Raw genomic sequence first — 20,007 nt, forward strand, 5'->3', positions numbered from 1 at the left:
TCCGCCTGCAGCATCTCTGCTCGCTCCTCCGCTTCGTACGCCACTTGCTGCAGCGTTTGGATTTTCCTTCTCACCGCGTCCATAGAGGCAAAAGTCGCCATGCTGTCAACTCTTTTCCTAACGTTTGGTGTCACGGGGTTTCCGTGGCAACGGCGTCAGAGGTCGGCATTAATGGCGTCAACTCTCTTAATACATCCATGGTCAACTCCGACGATTCTTCCGGTTACAATTTCAAAATTAAGGGAAAGACACTTTATCATTCTGTGTGCCACATTTTATATTCACAAGCAGACATTTTCTAATTCATCTCCAAATTTTGTACATTTTCTCATAGAATTTAAATCTCTACTGAAGTCACTTAGATCGTTGGATAACAAAAAAAGTATTAAAATTGTGGAAACTGTAGAGCTTTTCCCCACTGAAACCTCTGACTCATTATAAATTTGTGTTTTCATGTAGGCTACCTCTTTTTATTCTTTTTCTATGTAATGATTTTCGTTTGTATTGCTTCGTATGCTTTTTTATTTTTATCTTCATAAGTTTGTATAATTGATGTTCATGTGCTATTTCTGTTTACCTGATTTCTGTATGATGCATTTTGTCAATTAAAAAAAAGAAAAGAAAAATCCCAATTAAGGGGAATAATAAAGATCTATGTAAAAATGTTTAACAATGTACAAGCTGTTACAGTTTTAATTGCTTTTTGTTTAAGGGAGGGTTGAATGGACTGAATGTATTGTTTGAAGTCATTGCTAAAGGCTATAATATGGAGGATATATTTATTCATAATTCAAATTGAAAGTCCAAAGAGAAAACGAAGCAAGATCAAATTAAAAATAGTATTATTTTACAACGCTACTAGGAAAAATCATGCCATAATTAAATATGAAATGTAAAAGCTTAAATGGAAATACTTAAATTTAAATCTCAAATAGAAAAAAAGAAATAATTTTTATTTTAGCCTTTGTCTTTTATAATTTTCAATTTTCAATTTGACATTTTATCTTTTGAATTTTACGTTTTACATTTGACATTGACATTTTAAGATTCACCTTTTACATTTCGATTTAACATTAAGCTTTTCATTTAGAAGTGACAGCTGTCAATTTAAATGAGGAGGCGTGGCCCAACGGCTGGTGGGGGGGTCTGAAACCACTTCCAGCTGACAGGGGGGGCTGTGAGTAGTACTGGCCACCGGTAAGCAAGCGATCCCGGCCACCGCCAGCTGACTGTCACCTAAGACTGGAGCTTCCAAGTCAGTCCAAAAGTCCAAATTGGAGCAAATGTGCAATTGGCCATCAATTTTTGTAAAACTGCCCATATTCAAACTGTACACAGTTAATTTCTCGCATAAAACAGTCTCAGAAATGAATTTAGTGGTGAAATAGCAGACGAAAAAAGCAATCAATACTTTTTTTCCTGAAGTAATAAAAAAAAACGGACTGGCAGCTCATTACCTGGACTTTGCCCCTTTTATGTGTTTAGCTACAGTTAAAATACATAACATTTTCTGTTTTTGGGCCTGTATAAAATTCTCTCATACAACCTGCTCTGTTATTTAACTTTTGAAAACATTGAAAAAAACTTAAAAAATGACAAATGAAATGTCAAAACAAAAGTGACAACGTGACTTATTCTCCCAAGACATATTCTTGGCCTATGGATCTTACAATAAAAATCCTCCTCCTGAACTATCTGTCCCCCCTCACTTCTGAAATGACTGCCACGCCCCTGCTAAAGCCAAAAATGGGGAAGGCGAGCAGGAGGTGAGTCGACGTTGGTGGCGTGTGGAGTGCCGTGTTTGTGCTGTGTAGCAGTGCCTCCAGTAGAGGGTGATAGTGTGCTGAGTTTGAGTGGTGTCGAGCCCTGTGTTCAACTGTGTAGTGGATTTCACAGCTCAGTGGGAGCTAACTGGCTGACGGGCCTATAGGTAAGGCAGTCACTAAGGTAACCCTCCACAGATATTAACATTAAAATGATTTATAACGTTTATAAAATCATGTCAACAATTCTTATTTTAATAGCTTAGTATACTACGCAAAAAATGTATGTATAAAGGCTTTAGGCCAACCTACATGTTACTGTAGGCCCAGTTTAATATGCAACTTCATTTTTATACAATTTAATACATTTTTTGCGATGAGGGTCCCTCTCCGTCTCTCTTTCAGTTAAGGGGTCCTTGGCTTAAAAAACGTTGAAGACCCCTGCTTTAGAACATTTAAAGATTAATTTGGCTCAAGCAAACAAAATGTCATCATTAATGTATCATTACCAAAGCCCTCAGTTATATCTGGTGAATGACTATAAAGCATTTACATATTTTGAAAACAAATTTAAATCATTTCAGGTTTAATATATCATAATTATTATACCCGTACACAGAAACTGCTGGCTGTAACCGTGGCATGACTTTTACAGTAAATAATATCTCTAAGAGTATCTCCTGCTGCATGTACAGTACAAATGTGCAGAAGTGAATGAACGGAGGGGGAGCGCTTCATGTTTGGAGAGAAGCAGTGGAAGCATAAACAAAGCCATGCCTTGCTTCAATTCTTTTCCATCTTTGGTAGCATCGCAGTAACACAGGAAGGTCCCACTCCTTTCAGGACAAACAGATTGAGTCCTCTCTCCTCCCTGCGTCACTCGGTGATTTTGCACTATAATTGGTCATAAATGCCAAGACCTATGAATCATGGAAATCAGCACTAAAGACATAACTATCCATAATGACTGGCTCTGGTCTTCAAAGCACATTCTGCGTGTAGTCAGCAGAAAAAGTTCAAAGGAACACTCAGGCTACATCTACACTGCTACGTTTTGGTTTAAAAAGGAATATCTTCTACGTTTCCCCCTCTCATTCCCCCTGCTCTGGCGTTTCCCCCTCTCATTCCCCCTTCTCTGGTGTTTCCCCCTCTCATTCCCCCTGCTCTGGCGTTTCCCCCTCTCATTCCCCCTTCTCTGGTGTTTCCCCCTCTCATTCCCCCTGCTCTGGCGTTTCCCCCTCTCATTCCCCCTGCTCTGGTGTTTCCGAGCCCCTAAACCGGAGCCATTAGGAAACACTTCTGACCCGTTGTGGTTCTGAATCTGCGGGGTTGTGTTTCAAACGGAGACCTTTGACAACACCGACACCGATAAGACCCAATCAGGAGGAGAAACGTTGGCGTCAACGTTTCTCCTCCTGATTGGGTCTTATCGGTCACGACGTCTCCTTCTCTGAGACTAATTATATATATATAAAATATATATATTTATATTGGTGTATGGTACACATTAAGATAAATTATTGTAGCATTCCTTTACTAAACAATACTTACGTTAGCACACAGTGTCAAAGGGGTTCCACATGAACGCCAGTATCAAGGTTATAACCGTTTAGAATTTTCAATTAGCTTTTACTTTATTTTAGTTTTGACTTTTCAATATCATTTGAGCTTTGGTGAGTTTTCAACGCGTGTTTGCTACTTTTAGTTTAGTTTCAGTTTTTCAGAAAGGTTTAGTTTTAGTTTTCATTTAGTTTGAATTTTACAATAGTTTTATTTTTATTGTTTTGTGGCCAGGTAGAATGTCTCAGAAGGATGTAGCTCTATATACAAACACAATACACGGTTGGAGAACTGTATATAGACAAAGCCATGCTGTTTAATGTTTCATCTTCACGCTACTTCAGTGTCCGATGTGAAGCAATTGCGGGACTCAATTCAGAGCTCAATTTCTGTAAAAAAAACCAAGGGCGCTATCACACCCATAGTTCGGTGGACTAATTCGACTAATGCCATTCGGGGTGAAGTTACAACATTGTTACATTTTTCATTTGATTCGCTTTGATTTCACATTGCACTTTGTCAAACGCACCAAACACTGTAGACACACGTCACACGGTCGAGACGGTCGCTTGTCTATTGGACAGAATATCCGAAACTCGCCGACACTTCTGCTCTCAGAAATAATGGAGCGACACCACATTTATAACGTCTCGGGTTTTCTGGTTCTGCTTTAGTGTTTCTGATATCTTAGAAGAAGGCGAACAATGAGCAGCTGACAGACAGCGAGGGAAGGAGAGATGATGATGTCACACAGACTGATGATGTCACACAGGGGACCGGCAATGTGTGCTCAGGACAGCTTATGGATCGGAAACTTATCATCCCTTTAATCATCACATATAAGTCCGTAAATTGTGTGCAAGGTTGAATAGCAGGCCTGTAAATGCTCTGTTTTTGGTTCGCTTCCTGTGTTTGTGTCGGATCGCGTTCTCACCTCAAGTGAACTGAACTTCACTTGGAAGTGAACCGAGACCCCCTGTTTTCAAGCGGACCAGAGTTTAGTTGTTTGTTCCGCACCAGAGTTGGGATGAGCGTTCACACCAGCCCAAACCAACCGGACCATCAGACCAAAATGCTCCAGGGTTGGTTTGAAACGGACCAAACGAGGCAGGTGTGAAAGCAACCGAAAACTGAAAGGATTTGCCTTTTCTTTAACCTGGCAACATAGTTACAGTTTAGTTTAAGTTTTTTTTGTGAAGGTTTTATATTTTATATAGTTTCTGTTTAGTTTTCACTGATTCTTTCCATTGTAGTTTAAGTTTTCTATAATAACCCTGGTGAGTACGGCGGCCCGAGGAGCAGCAGCATCTGCACAGGCTCGTGCCAAGTTAGCTCTCAAGAAACCAAACCCTCTACGCCAAGCTCCCCAGATTGGTTAGAATAGTTGGCATTTGCCTCAAGGTGCTGACACGCTTTATGATATGTTGGTAGAATCTGATCCTCCGCATGACAGATTTAATACCGTCTGTGCTGCCGTCAGTGGTGAGACAGCCACTCAGCACAGCTTTTCAACTGGAACTGATGCTGACGCCGGGGAGATTTAGCACATACGGCTTTAAAATTGTGCTCCCTGAAGGTCAACATTCAAACACTTATGATTATGGGACATGAGATGTAGGGATTGTAGAGTTTGACTGACAGTAACAAACTGCTTGGTGCGTATTTAAACACAGAAGGAGCTAAGACTTGACACTGTTGGTTTATAGCACTAGTGATGTCACTGACGGTCTAAATTTACGGTGCAGTAATTCAAGTTAACCGGCCTAGTGCTGCAACGCCTGAAGGAAGCAGTTTGAGTGATACATTAAAAACATTGACATCACATGTAGTCATAGGAGGAAATCGCGGGGGGGTCAGGGAGATCATGATCAACCCCATCTGAGGATTGTCCCTCCATAAAAACATCATTAAAACCATGCTGTGTTTTGTAGATAATATAAGTGACATATAATTTACTTAAAATAATTGTGTAAGTAGTAATAACATTTTTCCGCTGACAGGCTCAGATTATTATTCTAAGTGTGTGACAACATGATGGAAAGGATCCCTACAGATATAAGACTTTTTCTTAAAGAGTAAGATCCTTTTTGTTTAACATTTAACAGCACCGAAATCACCATCACCAAACCCACTGTAGAACTGAAATAAAATGGTCACATGTGGGCGCCCGGTTAGCTCAGTTGGTAGAGTGGGCGCCCATATATAGAGGGTTACTCCTCGACGCAGCGGGCCCGGGTTCGACTCCGACCTGCAGCCCTTTGCTGCATGTCATTCCCCCCTCTCTCTCCCCTTTCATGTCTTCAGCTGTCCTGTCGAATAAAGGCTGAAAATGGCCAAAAAATGATCTTGGCCCTAATCCTCTTCCGTATCGGTTTGAGAAGCCCTGCTAATACAGGTACAATTTGGGCTGTGTTATTTGTGTCCCCTTCAAAAATTGCTCTTGGAAAAAAAAAAAATGTTTATTGTCCCCCCCACTCCCCCAATTGTTAGATGAAATGTACGCCCACGTGTGTAGTCATCTAAATGGCACCTGCGTTACTGTGGAAGGGATTCCGATGTTACCGGACCAAGTACAATAGGTTAATGTGGTCTTAATATAGTCGCCCCTCTGCAGTAATGTGACCCATGGCATCAGCTGCTTTCACTCACATCTGTCGCCTTTTTCTCCGCCTGCTCCAGCTTCTCCTGGGCATCCTTCAGCGACTCGGAGTATTTGTCCAGCTCATCCTCCACTCCTTTCAGCTTCTTCTGCAGACCCAGCAGCTCCTCCTCCAGCTACAGGATGGACACGCACGCACACACAGACACACACACGCACACAAATTATGTTAAAAAGTTCCTTTCAAAAATGTAAATATGTCTGAAAAATGCATTAATATGAATCCAACATTTTAACAGCAAAGATACATTGGCCTATTTGTGAAAAAAAACCCATTTAATTTACACATTGAAGATAAGCTGACTACAGGTAAAGCAGCCTCTACTACAGTTGACTGTGCATTAAAACATGATGTATAAATCATATATTAATATCCATTAATTAGGGCTGCAACTAACGATTATTTTCATAGTCGATTAATCTGTTGATTATTTTCTCGATTAATCGATTAGTTGTTTGATCTATAAAAATGTCAAAACATGGTGAAAAATGTGGATCAGTGTTTCCCAAAGCCTAAGAGGACGTCCTCAAATGTCTTGTTTTGTCCAAAACTCAAAGATCTTCAGTTTACTGTCACAAAGGAGAGAAGAAACTAGAAGATATTCACATTTAACAAGCTGAAATCAGAGAAATCTTATTTTTGTTAATAAAAAAATGACTCAAAACGATTAATCGATTATCAAAATAGTTGGCGATTAATTTAATAGTTGACAACTAATCGATTAATCGATTCATCGTTGCACCTCTACCATTAATTTTCATCCACCCAGCCTAGTTTAACGTGCAACTCGATTTTATACAATGTTCATGTTGGGGGTCCCTACTCTGTCTCTCTTTCAGCTAAAGGGTCCCTGGCCTAACACGTGTTAAAGAACCCTGATTTAGGAAGAATACCCTTTGTTTATGGCCTGTGAGGGGGAAATTCTCCGTCCACCACTCAAGATATCTCAACAAACCCTGTCTCCTACAAAATACATCAATACTACTGTTACAGACAGCTACAGAGAACAGGCTTAATGTGTCGCATCCCACCTGCTGTTCGCAGGTTCTGGGTGTGGTCAGCGGTGGAAGAAGTATTCAGATCCTTTACACTGTAAAAATACTGGCTGGTTTGGCTAGTTTACTTTAGAATCAAACATCAGATTTTATAAACTACATGTGTTTTGTGTGCAGGAATCTTAATGTGTAAAGTTACTAGTAACTAAAGCTGTAACAGATGAATGTAGTGAAGTAAAAAGTACAATATTTCTCTCTGAAATGTAGCGGAGTAGAAGTAGAACGTGGCATGAAAAGAAAAGACTCAAGTACTAGTACCTCAACATTTGGACTTAAGTACAGTACTGGAATAAATGTACTTCGTTACATTCCACCGCTGGTTATGGTTCAGGAAAGATGGTGTTTTTGGGGTTCAGTATTTAAAAGTCAAAACGTTACGTTCGAGTCCGGGTTGCCTTTTTCTATGTTCAGCCATCTTTCACCACAGTCTTTACCAACTTTAAAAGAGAACTCCATCAATTATCACGGATAATATTAATATATTGTGGAGCTGATAGTCTTAATTAGCTTTGTAGCAACTCATTTGGCAATGGCTTGAATGTAACGGACGTTCATTAATATTAATATAAAAAAAAAACACTAAAGCTTTAACATACAGTTAACATTAGGACTGCAACTAACGATTCTTTTCATTGTGTTCATCGATTAATGGATGAGTTGTTTGGTCTCTAAAATGTCAGAAAATGGTGAAAAATATTGATCAGTGTTCCCCAAAGCCCAAGGAGACGTCCTCAAATGTCTTGTTTAGTCCACAACTCAAAGATATTCAGTTTACTGTCCCAGAGGAGAGAAGAAACTAGAACATATTCATATTTAACAAGCTGACATCAGTAGTTTTCATAAAAAATGAGTCAAAGCAATGAATCGATTATCAAAATAGTTGACAACTAATGGATTATTCTTTGCAGCTCTAATCCTGTATAGGTGTGGACAAGGCTGTAACATACCATTTATCAGTGAGCATGTTGCATATATATGACCAGATTTAAAAGGCTTGCCGTCTCAATTATACGTCATATGATAACCCTAACCTCCAAATCATCGCCATCCCAAAGTCTAACAGGCGTATTACTATTACATTTAATGATTTGCGATGCTTTAATTTGCGATGATCTAATAGGCAGATTGTCATCTCTGCTGACCATATCCACACTCCCAAGACATTTTTATCTTGGTGCACCCATAACAGAAAATATCAATCTAACGAGCAGATTGCTGAGTTTTCTTGTTCACGACAAGATGAGCTACCATTTTCAACTTTATTCTTTTGCTTTCCAATGAACGGACTTAAACTATGGACCTTTGGCAGTGAGGGGCAGGGCGGGACGGGGGGTGTCTTTCAAACCCCCCCCCCCCGTCTACGGGCCTGCAACCACAGCTCCAGGAACTATAAAAAGCCAATTGTAAATGACAGTGATGTGGCCCGACCACAATGTCCCCGGGACAAATGTCCTTTCTATATCACTTCTGACAGTCCTCTCCCAGCCCGTAGCCATGTAAGGCCTCTCAGTCACAAATAGCCCCGGGACGGTCCCGAGCCTACAGTCCCAACTTGCTAACCAACAGCCTTGACTGTCTTTCTGAGAGGAGCAACAATTCAAAGAAGGTGGTGGTGGTGGTGGGGGGGATCTTTAGAGGGATACAGAAATAGACATGCCGGTATTTAATGCTCCTCCACAGAGAGAAGTGATTGAGCAGGCATTGTAATAGCTCCAAGCACGGGGTCCCCCTGGGAACAAAAGCTATGTGCACTGACAGTTGCAACTGTTGCTATCTGATCTTGTAACTGACACTGTGGAGCGGCGCAGGACAGACGGCCGCTCATCCGTTAAGTTCTTAAGCTGAAAAGCCACGAGTGAACTGGGTGGTGATGTCCGTAGAGCTGGAACGGTTCAAAAAGTTACTGTACAATGAATTGTCTCAGAAATAATTGTGATTAACATTATAATTGTGTCTTTCACTCAAATTTAGAATGATTAGTTTTGTCTGGAATTCCAGGATACATCTTTTGGTTCTATCACTGTCATGTGACCCAGATAATATAATAACACAAATACACAGTATGAACACTATGAAGTAAACCACGCCTCTTTATTATCATGAAACATTTTTTCTAACTGTCCCCCCCCCTCGTCATCGCAATATCAACTTGTGTAATATAAACATCACTAAACGCTGCGATGTAAGACACTCCGAGATATTTTGTATTAGTTGGAAGAAAATATCAGCAGAAAACTGCACTTTAAAATGTAACTGTCAATTTTTCTTAGTGGGGCCTTTTATATTCAACTCAATGTTCAATTTGTTCAAAGAAGAATGTTGGGAATGATTTCCTTTCATCTGTTTTAAATATGTTGTATGTTAGCAGAATAGTGGAAGCAGCAGAAATGCAGTACTGAGTACACTTTAATATCTGTTTATTTATCCCAATTCATATCGTTATTGCGATATTCAACAGCGTTATTGCAATTTGCATATTTACCTCATATCGTGCAGCCCTAAAGGAAATATTGCTTTATGTCAATGACTTTGCTTTCAGATTGTTTGTCTGCTCACATCTCACATCGCTCTGTGTGTCCTGTGGGTTTGTCCACGTCCACGTCTCTTCAGGAGACTAGCTGCAGGTCCTGAGTCTGTTGATTCCACTGGGAGGAGTGGACGTGAACACAGATTATGAATTCTTTCCCCCCGTAGTCACCAAAGTAAATACTGGACCCATTTCTCACGAGCCACATATCTCCAGAACAAAATGGCATTATTCAGACAGACACATCAGGAGAAAGTTAACTTTATCTGAGTCCTGTTTCTGTCTCAGCAACAAACTATTGTTCGCCCTAACAAAAAACACATTTTCATAATGCTAATAATGGCTTTTAGCTGTTTAATAGCTAATGTTAGAAATAGAAAATATGAATATATTAGGTAAATCTAACTTTTCATCCATCCACACGATGTTCACTACACGTTGAAGTATGGAAGTATGGACCGTTGAATACCATTGCCGCAGTGTGTAATGCAATCTTTAACAAAGATCCTCTAAACTAAAGGTAGCACATTTCAAGCAGGGCCAACGGTATGAAACGGTACACACTTCCTGTCTCCTAAAGGGGCGTGGCCTCGTTTGAACGTGTAGTGAACGTCGTGTGAATGGATGAAAAGTTATATGTGAATAATTTATTATTATTATGTTCTTTTGCTAACAAGACAGCTAAATGACATATTTAGCATCACGGAGATTAGTTTTGTAAGTGTTCACGAACATTAGCTGACGTTAGCTTCTCTGTGTTGCCAGATCTCACGAGAGTTTGGTCCTGAGACAGAAACAGGTCTCAAATTAAGTTCATTTTCTCCTGATGTGTCCATCTGAAAAATGCCATTTTAGTGTCAGAATGTTTTAGTAGATATGTTGCATGTTGAATGGCTCCAATATTTACTTTAGTGACTACGGGGGGAAAGAATCACTGATAATCTGTGTTCACGTTAACTTCTCCCGTTGGAATCAACAGACTCAGGACCTGCTGCTAGTCTCCTGAAGAGGTGTGGTGGTGACGGAGCCCACGGGACACAGAGACAGGAAACTACTCTGAGTTGTGGCGTCTCGGTTCTAAACCGTCTTTGGTCAGAATCTTTGATTATAACGACAAATGCAGCTTGGTATTTCCCTGAACCTGAAGTGCACTGTGTACAGGTAGAAATGAACAGACAGGTTCATTCCAATGAGGCAGCGCCAAGAGAGTTGTTGGTATTGTGCTGTTCTACAGTTTGAAAAACATAGCCACATAGTGTTTTTCATAAGTCATTTTTATAGGAAGATTCTACAAGTTAAGACCAAATATATTTATATTAAACTACTATTAGGCCAGCGAATACAATATAGTGTACTGTATGTATAAATATACTGTATAAGTATATAAATAAGGGAGACAGTATTGCCCCGCTGTGTGGCAGTGTGGAGAAGGCTTGTTGGAAATACAACTTGACAGTTAAGTGAATAAAGTATAATAAGTTTAACATTGTTAAAAACAATTTAAAGTAAGGGTGTGCTGGGGAGACATGACCTGAGTTTTCAGACCTGTACACATACATTCTCACAAAGGTTGGAATGACCCCGGGATTTCTCTCTCTCGCTACCCGCGGGACAAACTTGATATTATATGAAGAATGAGATTTGTAAAGTTCAATAACGTCAGTACAACACTTTAAATATTTCTGTTTGTTTTATATTTATCCGTTCATATCACTGTAAACTCCCTTTTAGGGAAAAAACCTCGGACAGACCCAGGCTCTTGGTAGGCGGTGTCTGACGGTGCCGGTTGGGGGTGTGATGAACAGTGGCAATTATAGTCACAATAAAGATAATGGAACTATGACTAGAAATAGTAGTTGTAGCAGTTCAGGGCGTTGCATAGCATAGCAGGGCAAACAGGGCGTAGCAGGGCGTGGAGCAGGACCACGGCGGCAGCTGCAGCCGTGATTTAGATGCCGCCCTAATCCAAGGAAAACTGTGAGGATATGAGGACTCTGGGGAACAGTAGTTAAAGGTGAATACAGCCACTGTATGGATGTTGGAATGTTGGCTTTTCTAAATAATTTGTGAATGACATGTTAGGACCCAGTCAAAGCATATATATTGAAAATATGAACAATATGGAGCCTTGCAGTACACTGTATCGTCTATCAGACAATGAGTCAAAATGTCATGATCAATTATATGGCAGCACTTAGATCAAGAAGAATTCAAAAGGCAGAAGTTCCACAGTCCTCAGGTGTTTAAGCCAAATACAGAGAACTTCTAACTGATATGAAATAAACATAAAAAACAGCACAATATTTAAGTGTTACACTGACGTTATTGAATTTTACAAATCTCATTCTTCATATAATATCAAGTTTGTCCCGCGGGTAGCGAGAGAGAGAAATCCCGGGGTCATTCCAACCTTTGTGAGAATGTATGTGTACAGGTCTGAAAACTCAGGTCATGTCTCCCCAGCACACCCTTACTTTAAATTGTTTTTAACAATGTTAAACTTATTATACTTTATTCACTTAACTGTCAAGTTCTATTTCCAACAAGCCTTCTCCACACTGCGGGGAAATACTGTCTCCCTTATTTATATACTTATACAGTATATTTATACATACAGTAGATTTTATTCACTGGCCTAATGGTAGTTCAATCTAAATATATTTGGTCTTCACTTGTAGAATCTACCTATAAAAATGACTTATGAAAAACACTATGTGGCTATGTTTTTCAAACTGTAGAACAGCACAATACCAACAACGTTCAAACGAGGCTGCTCGTGAGAAATGGCTCCAATATTTACTTTGGTGACTACGGGGGAAAGAATTCATAATCTGTGTTCACGTCCACTCCTCCCAGTGGAATCAACAGACTCAGGACCTGCAGCTAGTCTCCTGAAGAGACGTGGACGTGGACAAACCCACAGGACACACAGAGGAAGTTCCTCTTACCATAAGATCGCAAATTAAACATGTTTTTTTCTTTAAAGTAGTCTGATTACATACGGACCTCTAGCTTCTTCAGGAGCATAAACGTTTGTTACACAACCTCAGAGCTCGTGGTCAGTCTACCTCAGACGGGTTAGAAATTATGGCTGATAAACAAAATCCTTATGGAGTCAATCAATGGGATTTGTACTTCCAGAACCACACTGTTGAGCTCTATAGGCCTACCAGAAGTCTTCCTTCAAAGGTGATTAACAAAACCTTTAAATCTCTCCTAAAAAGCACAGGATGCTACAGTGTGACCACTCTGCGCTGTTAACAAATAAGTTTGTTAACATTAGCTAATTTTAGCCAAATATTATATACATATATATATATTTATTTGAGTGTTCTATTGCTTATGAATTCAAAATCATAATAAGAATGTCATCTTTTGTCTTTCAAAAGTTCTCAGTCATGCTCGAAGGCATGGTTCCCGACAGGCCTGCAGGATAAATCGCGATCTCAATTCACCCCTGTTCACGATTTCATTTTTTAAATGACTTCGATTTTATTTTTTTATCCTTCAATTAATTTATTGAAAGCATTTGACATTGACATGTTTTAATGATGTAAAGACATGTTGAAGGAGTTCAGATAGAGCCTGTATCAGGGCCATATTTAGTTCTATGTATATGTCATTATTTTTGGTAGCCTACTGTACTTAAATGGCCAGTATGGACTATATTTTCTTTACTCATTGAAGCCTCTATGTTTACAGGCTTGTGGTGATGATCAATGTGCTATAGGTGCCAAAAACAATCTATGTTTGGTACTGCCAATTTGTTTTTTGTCATGGTTCATGTGTGCAATAAAGATTACACTTCATGAGAAGAAAATCATGGCAGAGAATCGTGATATCAATTCTAAGCAAAAAAATTGTGATTCCGATTTTTCCCCTGAATCGTGCAGGCCTAGTTCCCGAACTTTTTCACGCCAAGGACTCCTAAACAGACGCCCCCCCCCCCCCGCCCCTTGATAAGATCTGGTCCCAGCAGGGTCCCCAGCTGAGAGGATTTTTGCTTTTAGATGTATGAAACCCATGACCAAAAATAGCCATACATTCTGTTATTGTGTTACTTATGGACGGGATTATGGTGAAAATAAACCCCCTCAAGGACCCCTGGGGGTTCCTGGACCCCACTTTGGGAACCACCGCTCTAAGCAGTTGTTATCCCGCTGTGAGCCTCAGTTCATAGACCCTCCAGTCTCAGTTTTCCTCAGTCTTCCCTCAGCACTTTTGACAGACTCAAGATTTGCTCTTCTTTTACGTTCATATTCCAGTTTAACTTTCATTTTCTTATTCATATTCTTGAAACATTGCTTTAAAAAGTGCTCCATTACCAGTGGTGGAATGTAACTAAGTACATTTACTCCAGTACTGTACTTCAGTCCAAATCTTGAGGTACTTGTACTTTACTTGAGTCTATTGTCTTCATGGCACTTTCTACTTCTACTCTGCTACATTTCAGAGAGAAATATTGTTCTTTTTACTCCACTACATTCATCTGTTACAGCTTTAGTTACTAGTTACTTTACACATTAAGATTACTGCACACAAAACACATGTAGTTTATAAAATCTGATGTTTGATTCTAAAGTAAACTAGCCAACAATATAACGGCTACAAGTCCAGCTGAGATGATTAGACCATTAAACACACAACTGGTTGGATCCTTCACACTTTACACAATGGTTTAATACAACAACTACATTCTCCTGATGATACTTATACACTTTTACTGTAGTAATATTTCCAATGCAGGACTCTTACTGTAACTGTATTTTTACATTGTGGTATTAGTACTTTTACTGCAGTAAAGGATCTGAATACTTCCTCCACCACTGGATGTGACTTGGAGTGTGCCATTTTGCTACTGTTCAGTGTTGTACAATGATACGAAGTACAAATACTACTAAAGTAGATATTTTTACGTATCTGTACGTTACTTTGCTATTTATATTTCTGGAAACTTTTCACTTTTACTCCACTACATATCCTAAATAACATGTGTACTTTTCCTGCAGTGAAGGATCTGAATACCTCTTCCACCACTGTCCATTAATAAACATATCCTTAATGCATTTTATTCCCCGAGATTTAGCACCAAAGGAAAATATCAAAAACCTAGAACTTTTGAGAAGACACTACAGTCGACCTGTAATGAGAGGTGAGAAAGTGATGTGTGTAGTGTTATCTCTACCTGCTTGCATTTGTCCTCTGCTCCCTTCTTGTCCCCCTCCGCCTGCTCTGCCCGGTCTATCGCGTTCTCCTTATCCAGCTTCAGCATCTGCATCTTCTTCTTGATGGCCTCCATGTTTCCTCAGGTCGGGCTGTTTCTCAGCAGAGGGAGAAGTGTGCTCGGTTAGTCCGGACAGAGACAGAGACAGAGACAGAGACAGAGGTCTGTGACAGGGACTCAGGTGGACAGGAGCGCTCGTGCTGAGTGGCGCGGGGAGAGCTCGAGGATGGAATAGCAGTTGCGCGAGCCCAACACGTCCCCCCCTTCAGTGAGGATCCGCACGAGGATGCGAGGATGCCCATATTTAGGCAGCGAGAGTTCAGTGTGTGTGTGTGTGTGTGTGTGTGTGTGTGTGTGTGTGTGTGTGTTTTCAGCACGTGTGTAAAGCAGCGCTCCACCTGGAACATTAGCAGTCTTGTATAAAGTAGGCTAGGCTACTTGAAAGCAAATAGCGTACTTGAGTAAAAGCAGCCTAGTAGACTATCTTACCAGAAAGGGACTTTGGTAGAAGTTAAAGTCACCTTTCACAATATTTCTTGAGTAAAAATCTTAAAGTATGCTACCTGATATTTACTAAACTTAAAGTAGGCTATCAAAAGTAATTTTATGATATTAAGGGTCCTATTTTAACGATCTAAGCGCACGGCGTGAAGCGCCTGGCGCAGGTGCGTTTAGGGCGTGTCCGAATCCACTTTTGCTAGTTTGACGGTGGAAAAAAGGGTCCGTGTATGGAGGATATATTTATTCATAATTCAAATTAAAAGTCCAAAGAGAAAACGAAGCAAGATCTAATTAAAAATAGTATTATTTTACAACGCTACTAGGAAAAATCATGCCATAATTAAATGTGAAATGTAAAAGCTTAAATGGAAATACTTAAATTAAAATCTCAAATAGAAAAAAAGAAATCATTTTATTTTAGCCTTTCCCCTTTATAATTTTCAATTTTCAATTTGACATTTTATCTTTTGAATTTTACGTTTTACATTTGACATTGACATTTTAAGATTCCCCTTTTACATTTCGATTTAACATTAAGCTTTTCATTTAGAAGTGACAGCTGTCAATTTAAATGAGGAGGCGTGGCCCAACGGCTGGTGGGGGTGTCTGAACCAAGGGGGTAAGCGTCTCCTCACAACCCGAACCTCCTATGGCGCCATTTTGATGCTAATAAGCACTCACCCCCCCGTTAGCATTCCATTGACTGCCATTCATTTTGACGCCACTTTGACAGCAAATAACTTTACATCTGAAGCGTTTAAAGACTTCATTTGTCCATTGTTTATTTCTAAAGAAACACGACAATGTATAAAAAGCTCCATTACCTTGTACCTCACGTTATGGCTCCGTAGCAGACGTTTTTATAAAAATAGGCTAACGATTGTGTCATAACCACGGGACGTACTGTCGCATAGTAGAGGAATTACCGTATAGTACAGGAGAAGCTCTCAGGCAGTTTGGACTTCCATTAGCTGTTTAAGTTTAATTACTAATGTTAACTAGCATTTTAGTTAGCAATAATTAGCCTGTGCCTATGTTATCTCCTTACATATACCTACGCTCTCCGTCTCTGCAAGATTGGGAATGATTGAGATTTCTCTTGGCACAGCTACCAGAAGACTTCCAACTTTCAGACAGGTTGCTCACGTCATATTTACGCCGTCTCTCTCAGTTGGAGGCTGCGCAGTAACGCTCACCGGAAAAGTGCTTCTAATATCCTTCACTGGTCTCCGTCCAGAGCAACGGGATCTGTTGGTCCACTCTTATATACTGTCTATGGTCTGAAACCACTTCCAGCTGACGGGGGGGCTGTGAGTATTACTGGCTGACCAGTAAGCAAGCGATACCGGCCACCGCCAGCTGACTGTCACCTAAGACTGGAGCTTCCAAGTCCAACAACATATTGGAGCAAATGTGCAATTGGCCATAAATTTTTGTAAAACTGCCCATATTCAAACTGTACACAGTTAATTTCTCGCATAAAACAGTTAATTTCTCGCATAAAACAGTCTGGGGGCCACAGGCGGTGGCCGGGATCGCTTGCTTACCGGCGGCCAGTAATACTTACAGCCCCCGCTGTCAGCTGGAAGTGGTTTCAGACCCCCCCACCAGCCGTTGGGCCACGCCTCCTCATTTAAATTGACAGCTGTCACTTCTAAATGAAAAGCTTAATGTTAAATCGAAATGTAAAAGGTGAATCTTAAAATGTCAATGTCAAATGTAAAACGTAAAATTCAAAAGATAAAATGTCAAATTGAAAATTGAAAATTATAAAAGGGAAAGGCTAAAATGAAATGATTTATTTTTTTCTATTTGAGATTTTAATTTAAGTATTTCCATTTAAGCTTTTACATTTCACATTTAATTATGGCATGATTTTTCCTAGTAGCGTAGTAAAATAATACTATTTTTAATTTGATCTTGCTTTGTTTTCTCTTTGGACTTTCAATTTGAATTATGAACTAGAAAATGCATTTCCTGCAGAAAATGCGTGGGAATGCTGAATAGCTGAATTGCTAAAGCTAAACTGGATGAATAGCTTAAATCCGTAAGAAGAAGTTGAAGTAGTGAGAGTAGTTGAAAAAGTGGAAATCGTTTTAATAAGTATGAATTTCATTAAAAAGTTAAAAGTTGACATTAAACTGAATTGTTGGCTTTAAAAGTTGAAAAATGACAAAATATGTAGAACATTGTGAGGTCTGAGTATATTTTCTAACTGATAATGACTCACATATGCAGAAATATGAAACAAATTGTATGAAAAATCTTAAAGCCCAAATGCATTGCACCACACTACTGAAAAATTGTCAGAGATGGAAGCTAAACTGCATTACCTAAATAAGTGAAGAGCTAAAATACATTCTTAGAAAAGCTGGAAGATGAACTGTAATACTGTCAAAGATGAAAGTTGAAATGACTAAATGAATAAATAACACCTGAACATTTCTTAATATTTAAAAAAGTATAAATAGTTGAAAAAAGTTGAAGAAGTCCTATCATTAGCTGAAAGAGCTGAACATTTTAAAAGTTGAATGGTTTTAATAGCTGAACGTATGCAGAAGTTACGTAGAGAGCCAAAATAAAACATGAATAGCTGAATTGCTAAAGCTAAACTGGTTGAATAGCTTAAATCCTTAAGAATAAGTTGAAGTAGTGAGAATAGTTGAAAAAGTGAAGTAACATCTCAGTCACGGACACATTGACTGAAGCATCATAGTGGGATTTGAACCCAGGTCTCCCACACCAAAGGCACGTGCCATATCCACTACACTATCATCTATATAGTTAACAGATGTTCCTTCAGCACTTATAAAGCCTGTCTTTGATCATTAATCACCACACCTGCTAATGCTAATGAGTGAGAGACAGTGTGAGAGAACCCTTCAAACAAGCCTTAATAAATCCACAACAGTACATGCTATCAAAACAATGACTTCACCATTAGAGACACACGACCTTTGTGAACGTATTCATTTAAAATTTATGTTGATAAACTTAAAAATGTGAGCATATCAGCAATTTAAAAAAGTGGTTCGCTCTGCGTTTCGCTCAGAAATGTGGAGAATGTTAAACAGGGCAGCGAATGGAGGAAGATGTGGAACTCTTGTCATTTGGAAGCTCACCGAGCCAAAAGTATAAGGCATATCGCATAACTGAGCACATTGGCTGAAACTAGACAAAAATACCTATGTTTTGATGTATACATTTTGTATGTGTTTTGCATGTATAGATTTGTGTATGACAAGTAAAAATTGTGGGTGTGAGAGCAATTTATAGAGAAGGGACAAAGATAATTTTTTAAGGCTCCACACTCTACTTGATGACATCATCCACTCTGGCAGACGCAACACACACTCATTAGAAATGCAGAAAAATCCTGAAATGATCACTAAACTTAAACGGCTTTCTCACAAAAACTGTAAAAGATATCAAACTGAAAAGATATAGCCTAATACCTGAAGCTTTTGTGAACATTTTAAAGTTTGTTTGGTGTCTGTAGGTGAAAGTACAAAGGAGCTGAATCTTTTGAGAGCGAAAAAGAAGAAGATTTTAAGGATTTGAAGCATGCTCTCATTGACTTCAATGTTAAAAAAAAGTGTTAAAAAGCTTAATATTTTAAAAAGTATAATAGTAGAAAAAAAGTTGAAGAAGTCCCATCATTAGCTGAAAGAGCTGAACATTTTAAAAGTTGAATGGTTTAAAACAATGTGGCCGCTGGACGGGAAATTTACAACTGCGTCGATCGGTCTTAAACTAGCAAAGACACTTGCGTCGGGCTTTGCGCGTCAGTTTTTTTTTTTTTTTCATTTTAAAACACCAAACAAGCTCTGAACTGCCCGGGAGTTTGGGGAACAGCGGAATGTTTCCTGCAACAACAAAGCACTCACCATGTCTCACTCGTCTCTGTCTGTCTCTGTCTCTCTCTCTCAATTAAGCTGCCTGCAAGTGCAGTTGGAAACGTCGAAATCTGTAAACGGTACTTGTGCTTTGTTGGGGGGTTTAGGAACATAACAGGACGTCACACAAATGGGCTGTTTGTTAAGTTACCCCCCCCCTTGATTATGAACTTTATTGTGGCTGCCTTATAATAAAGCATAATATTCAGGCTTTCTACACCTTCTTAAACATCAAGTCTGACATCAACAAAGATAAAAACAGGAACTGAATTTTCATTTTTTGTTCAAGTAAAAACAAATTTATACCGCTATTTATTCCACTAAAAAGACTCAAAATATCACCAAACTTCAACGGTAGCATAATGAGGGTCCCTAAATGTTAACCGAAGCATTGAGAACTTTGTAAGTGTACAGTTTATTGAAAAGATAGATTATAAAGACAGTCACGTTCTCGTATACAGGCGGCCGCCGTCTTGGGAGCTACTGTCTTTCTAAACTATCTTTTTAATAAGTCTGTACACTTACAATGTTCTCAATGCTTCTGTTAACATTTAGGGACCCTCATTATGCTACCGTTGAAGTTTGGTGATATTTTGAGCCTTTTTAGTGGTATAAATAGTGATTTGTTTTTACTTTCCCTGTGCCCCGAATACTAGCGTTGTAAGCTAATCAGCGGTCCGCGCTAGCTTGTTTCAAGCTACAAATACATTTCATTAGCATGAAAACATGTCCCAGAGAACGACAGAGTGGGTACACATCTGTTATTAACCCCTAGGTTCGTTTTGCGCCGGAATTGTCCTTTAAGTGTATTTAGATATAAC

General features: G+C 39.3%; 1 protein-coding gene across 4 annotated transcripts in view; it reads right to left on the reverse strand.

Moving 5' to 3' along the window:
• tpm2 (tropomyosin 2 (beta)) overlaps positions 1–15,033 on the reverse strand; it is a 44,987-nt gene extending 29,954 nt beyond the window's left edge. For 2 of the 4 annotated variants that reach the window (XM_031287370.2, XM_031287371.2), the window contains exons 1-2: positions 14,751–15,033; positions 5,973–6,098 (exon numbers count right to left, since the gene is read on the reverse strand). In XM_031287370.2, coding sequence (XP_031143230.1) covers positions 5,973–6,098; positions 14,751–14,864 — 240 coding nt within the window. In that variant the 5' untranslated portion in view covers positions 14,865–15,033. The remainder of the gene's footprint in view (positions 1–5,972; positions 6,099–14,750) is intronic. The other 2 variants (XM_031287368.2, XM_031287369.2) reach the window with 1 other exon arrangement.
• Positions 15,034–20,007: the final 4,974 nt, after the last annotated feature.

The sequence above is a fragment of the Sander lucioperca genome, chromosome 14 (genome assembly GCF_008315115.2).
Source record: "Sander lucioperca isolate FBNREF2018 chromosome 14, SLUC_FBN_1.2, whole genome shotgun sequence".
Classification (NCBI taxonomy): Eukaryota; Metazoa; Chordata; class Actinopteri; order Perciformes; family Percidae; genus Sander; species Sander lucioperca.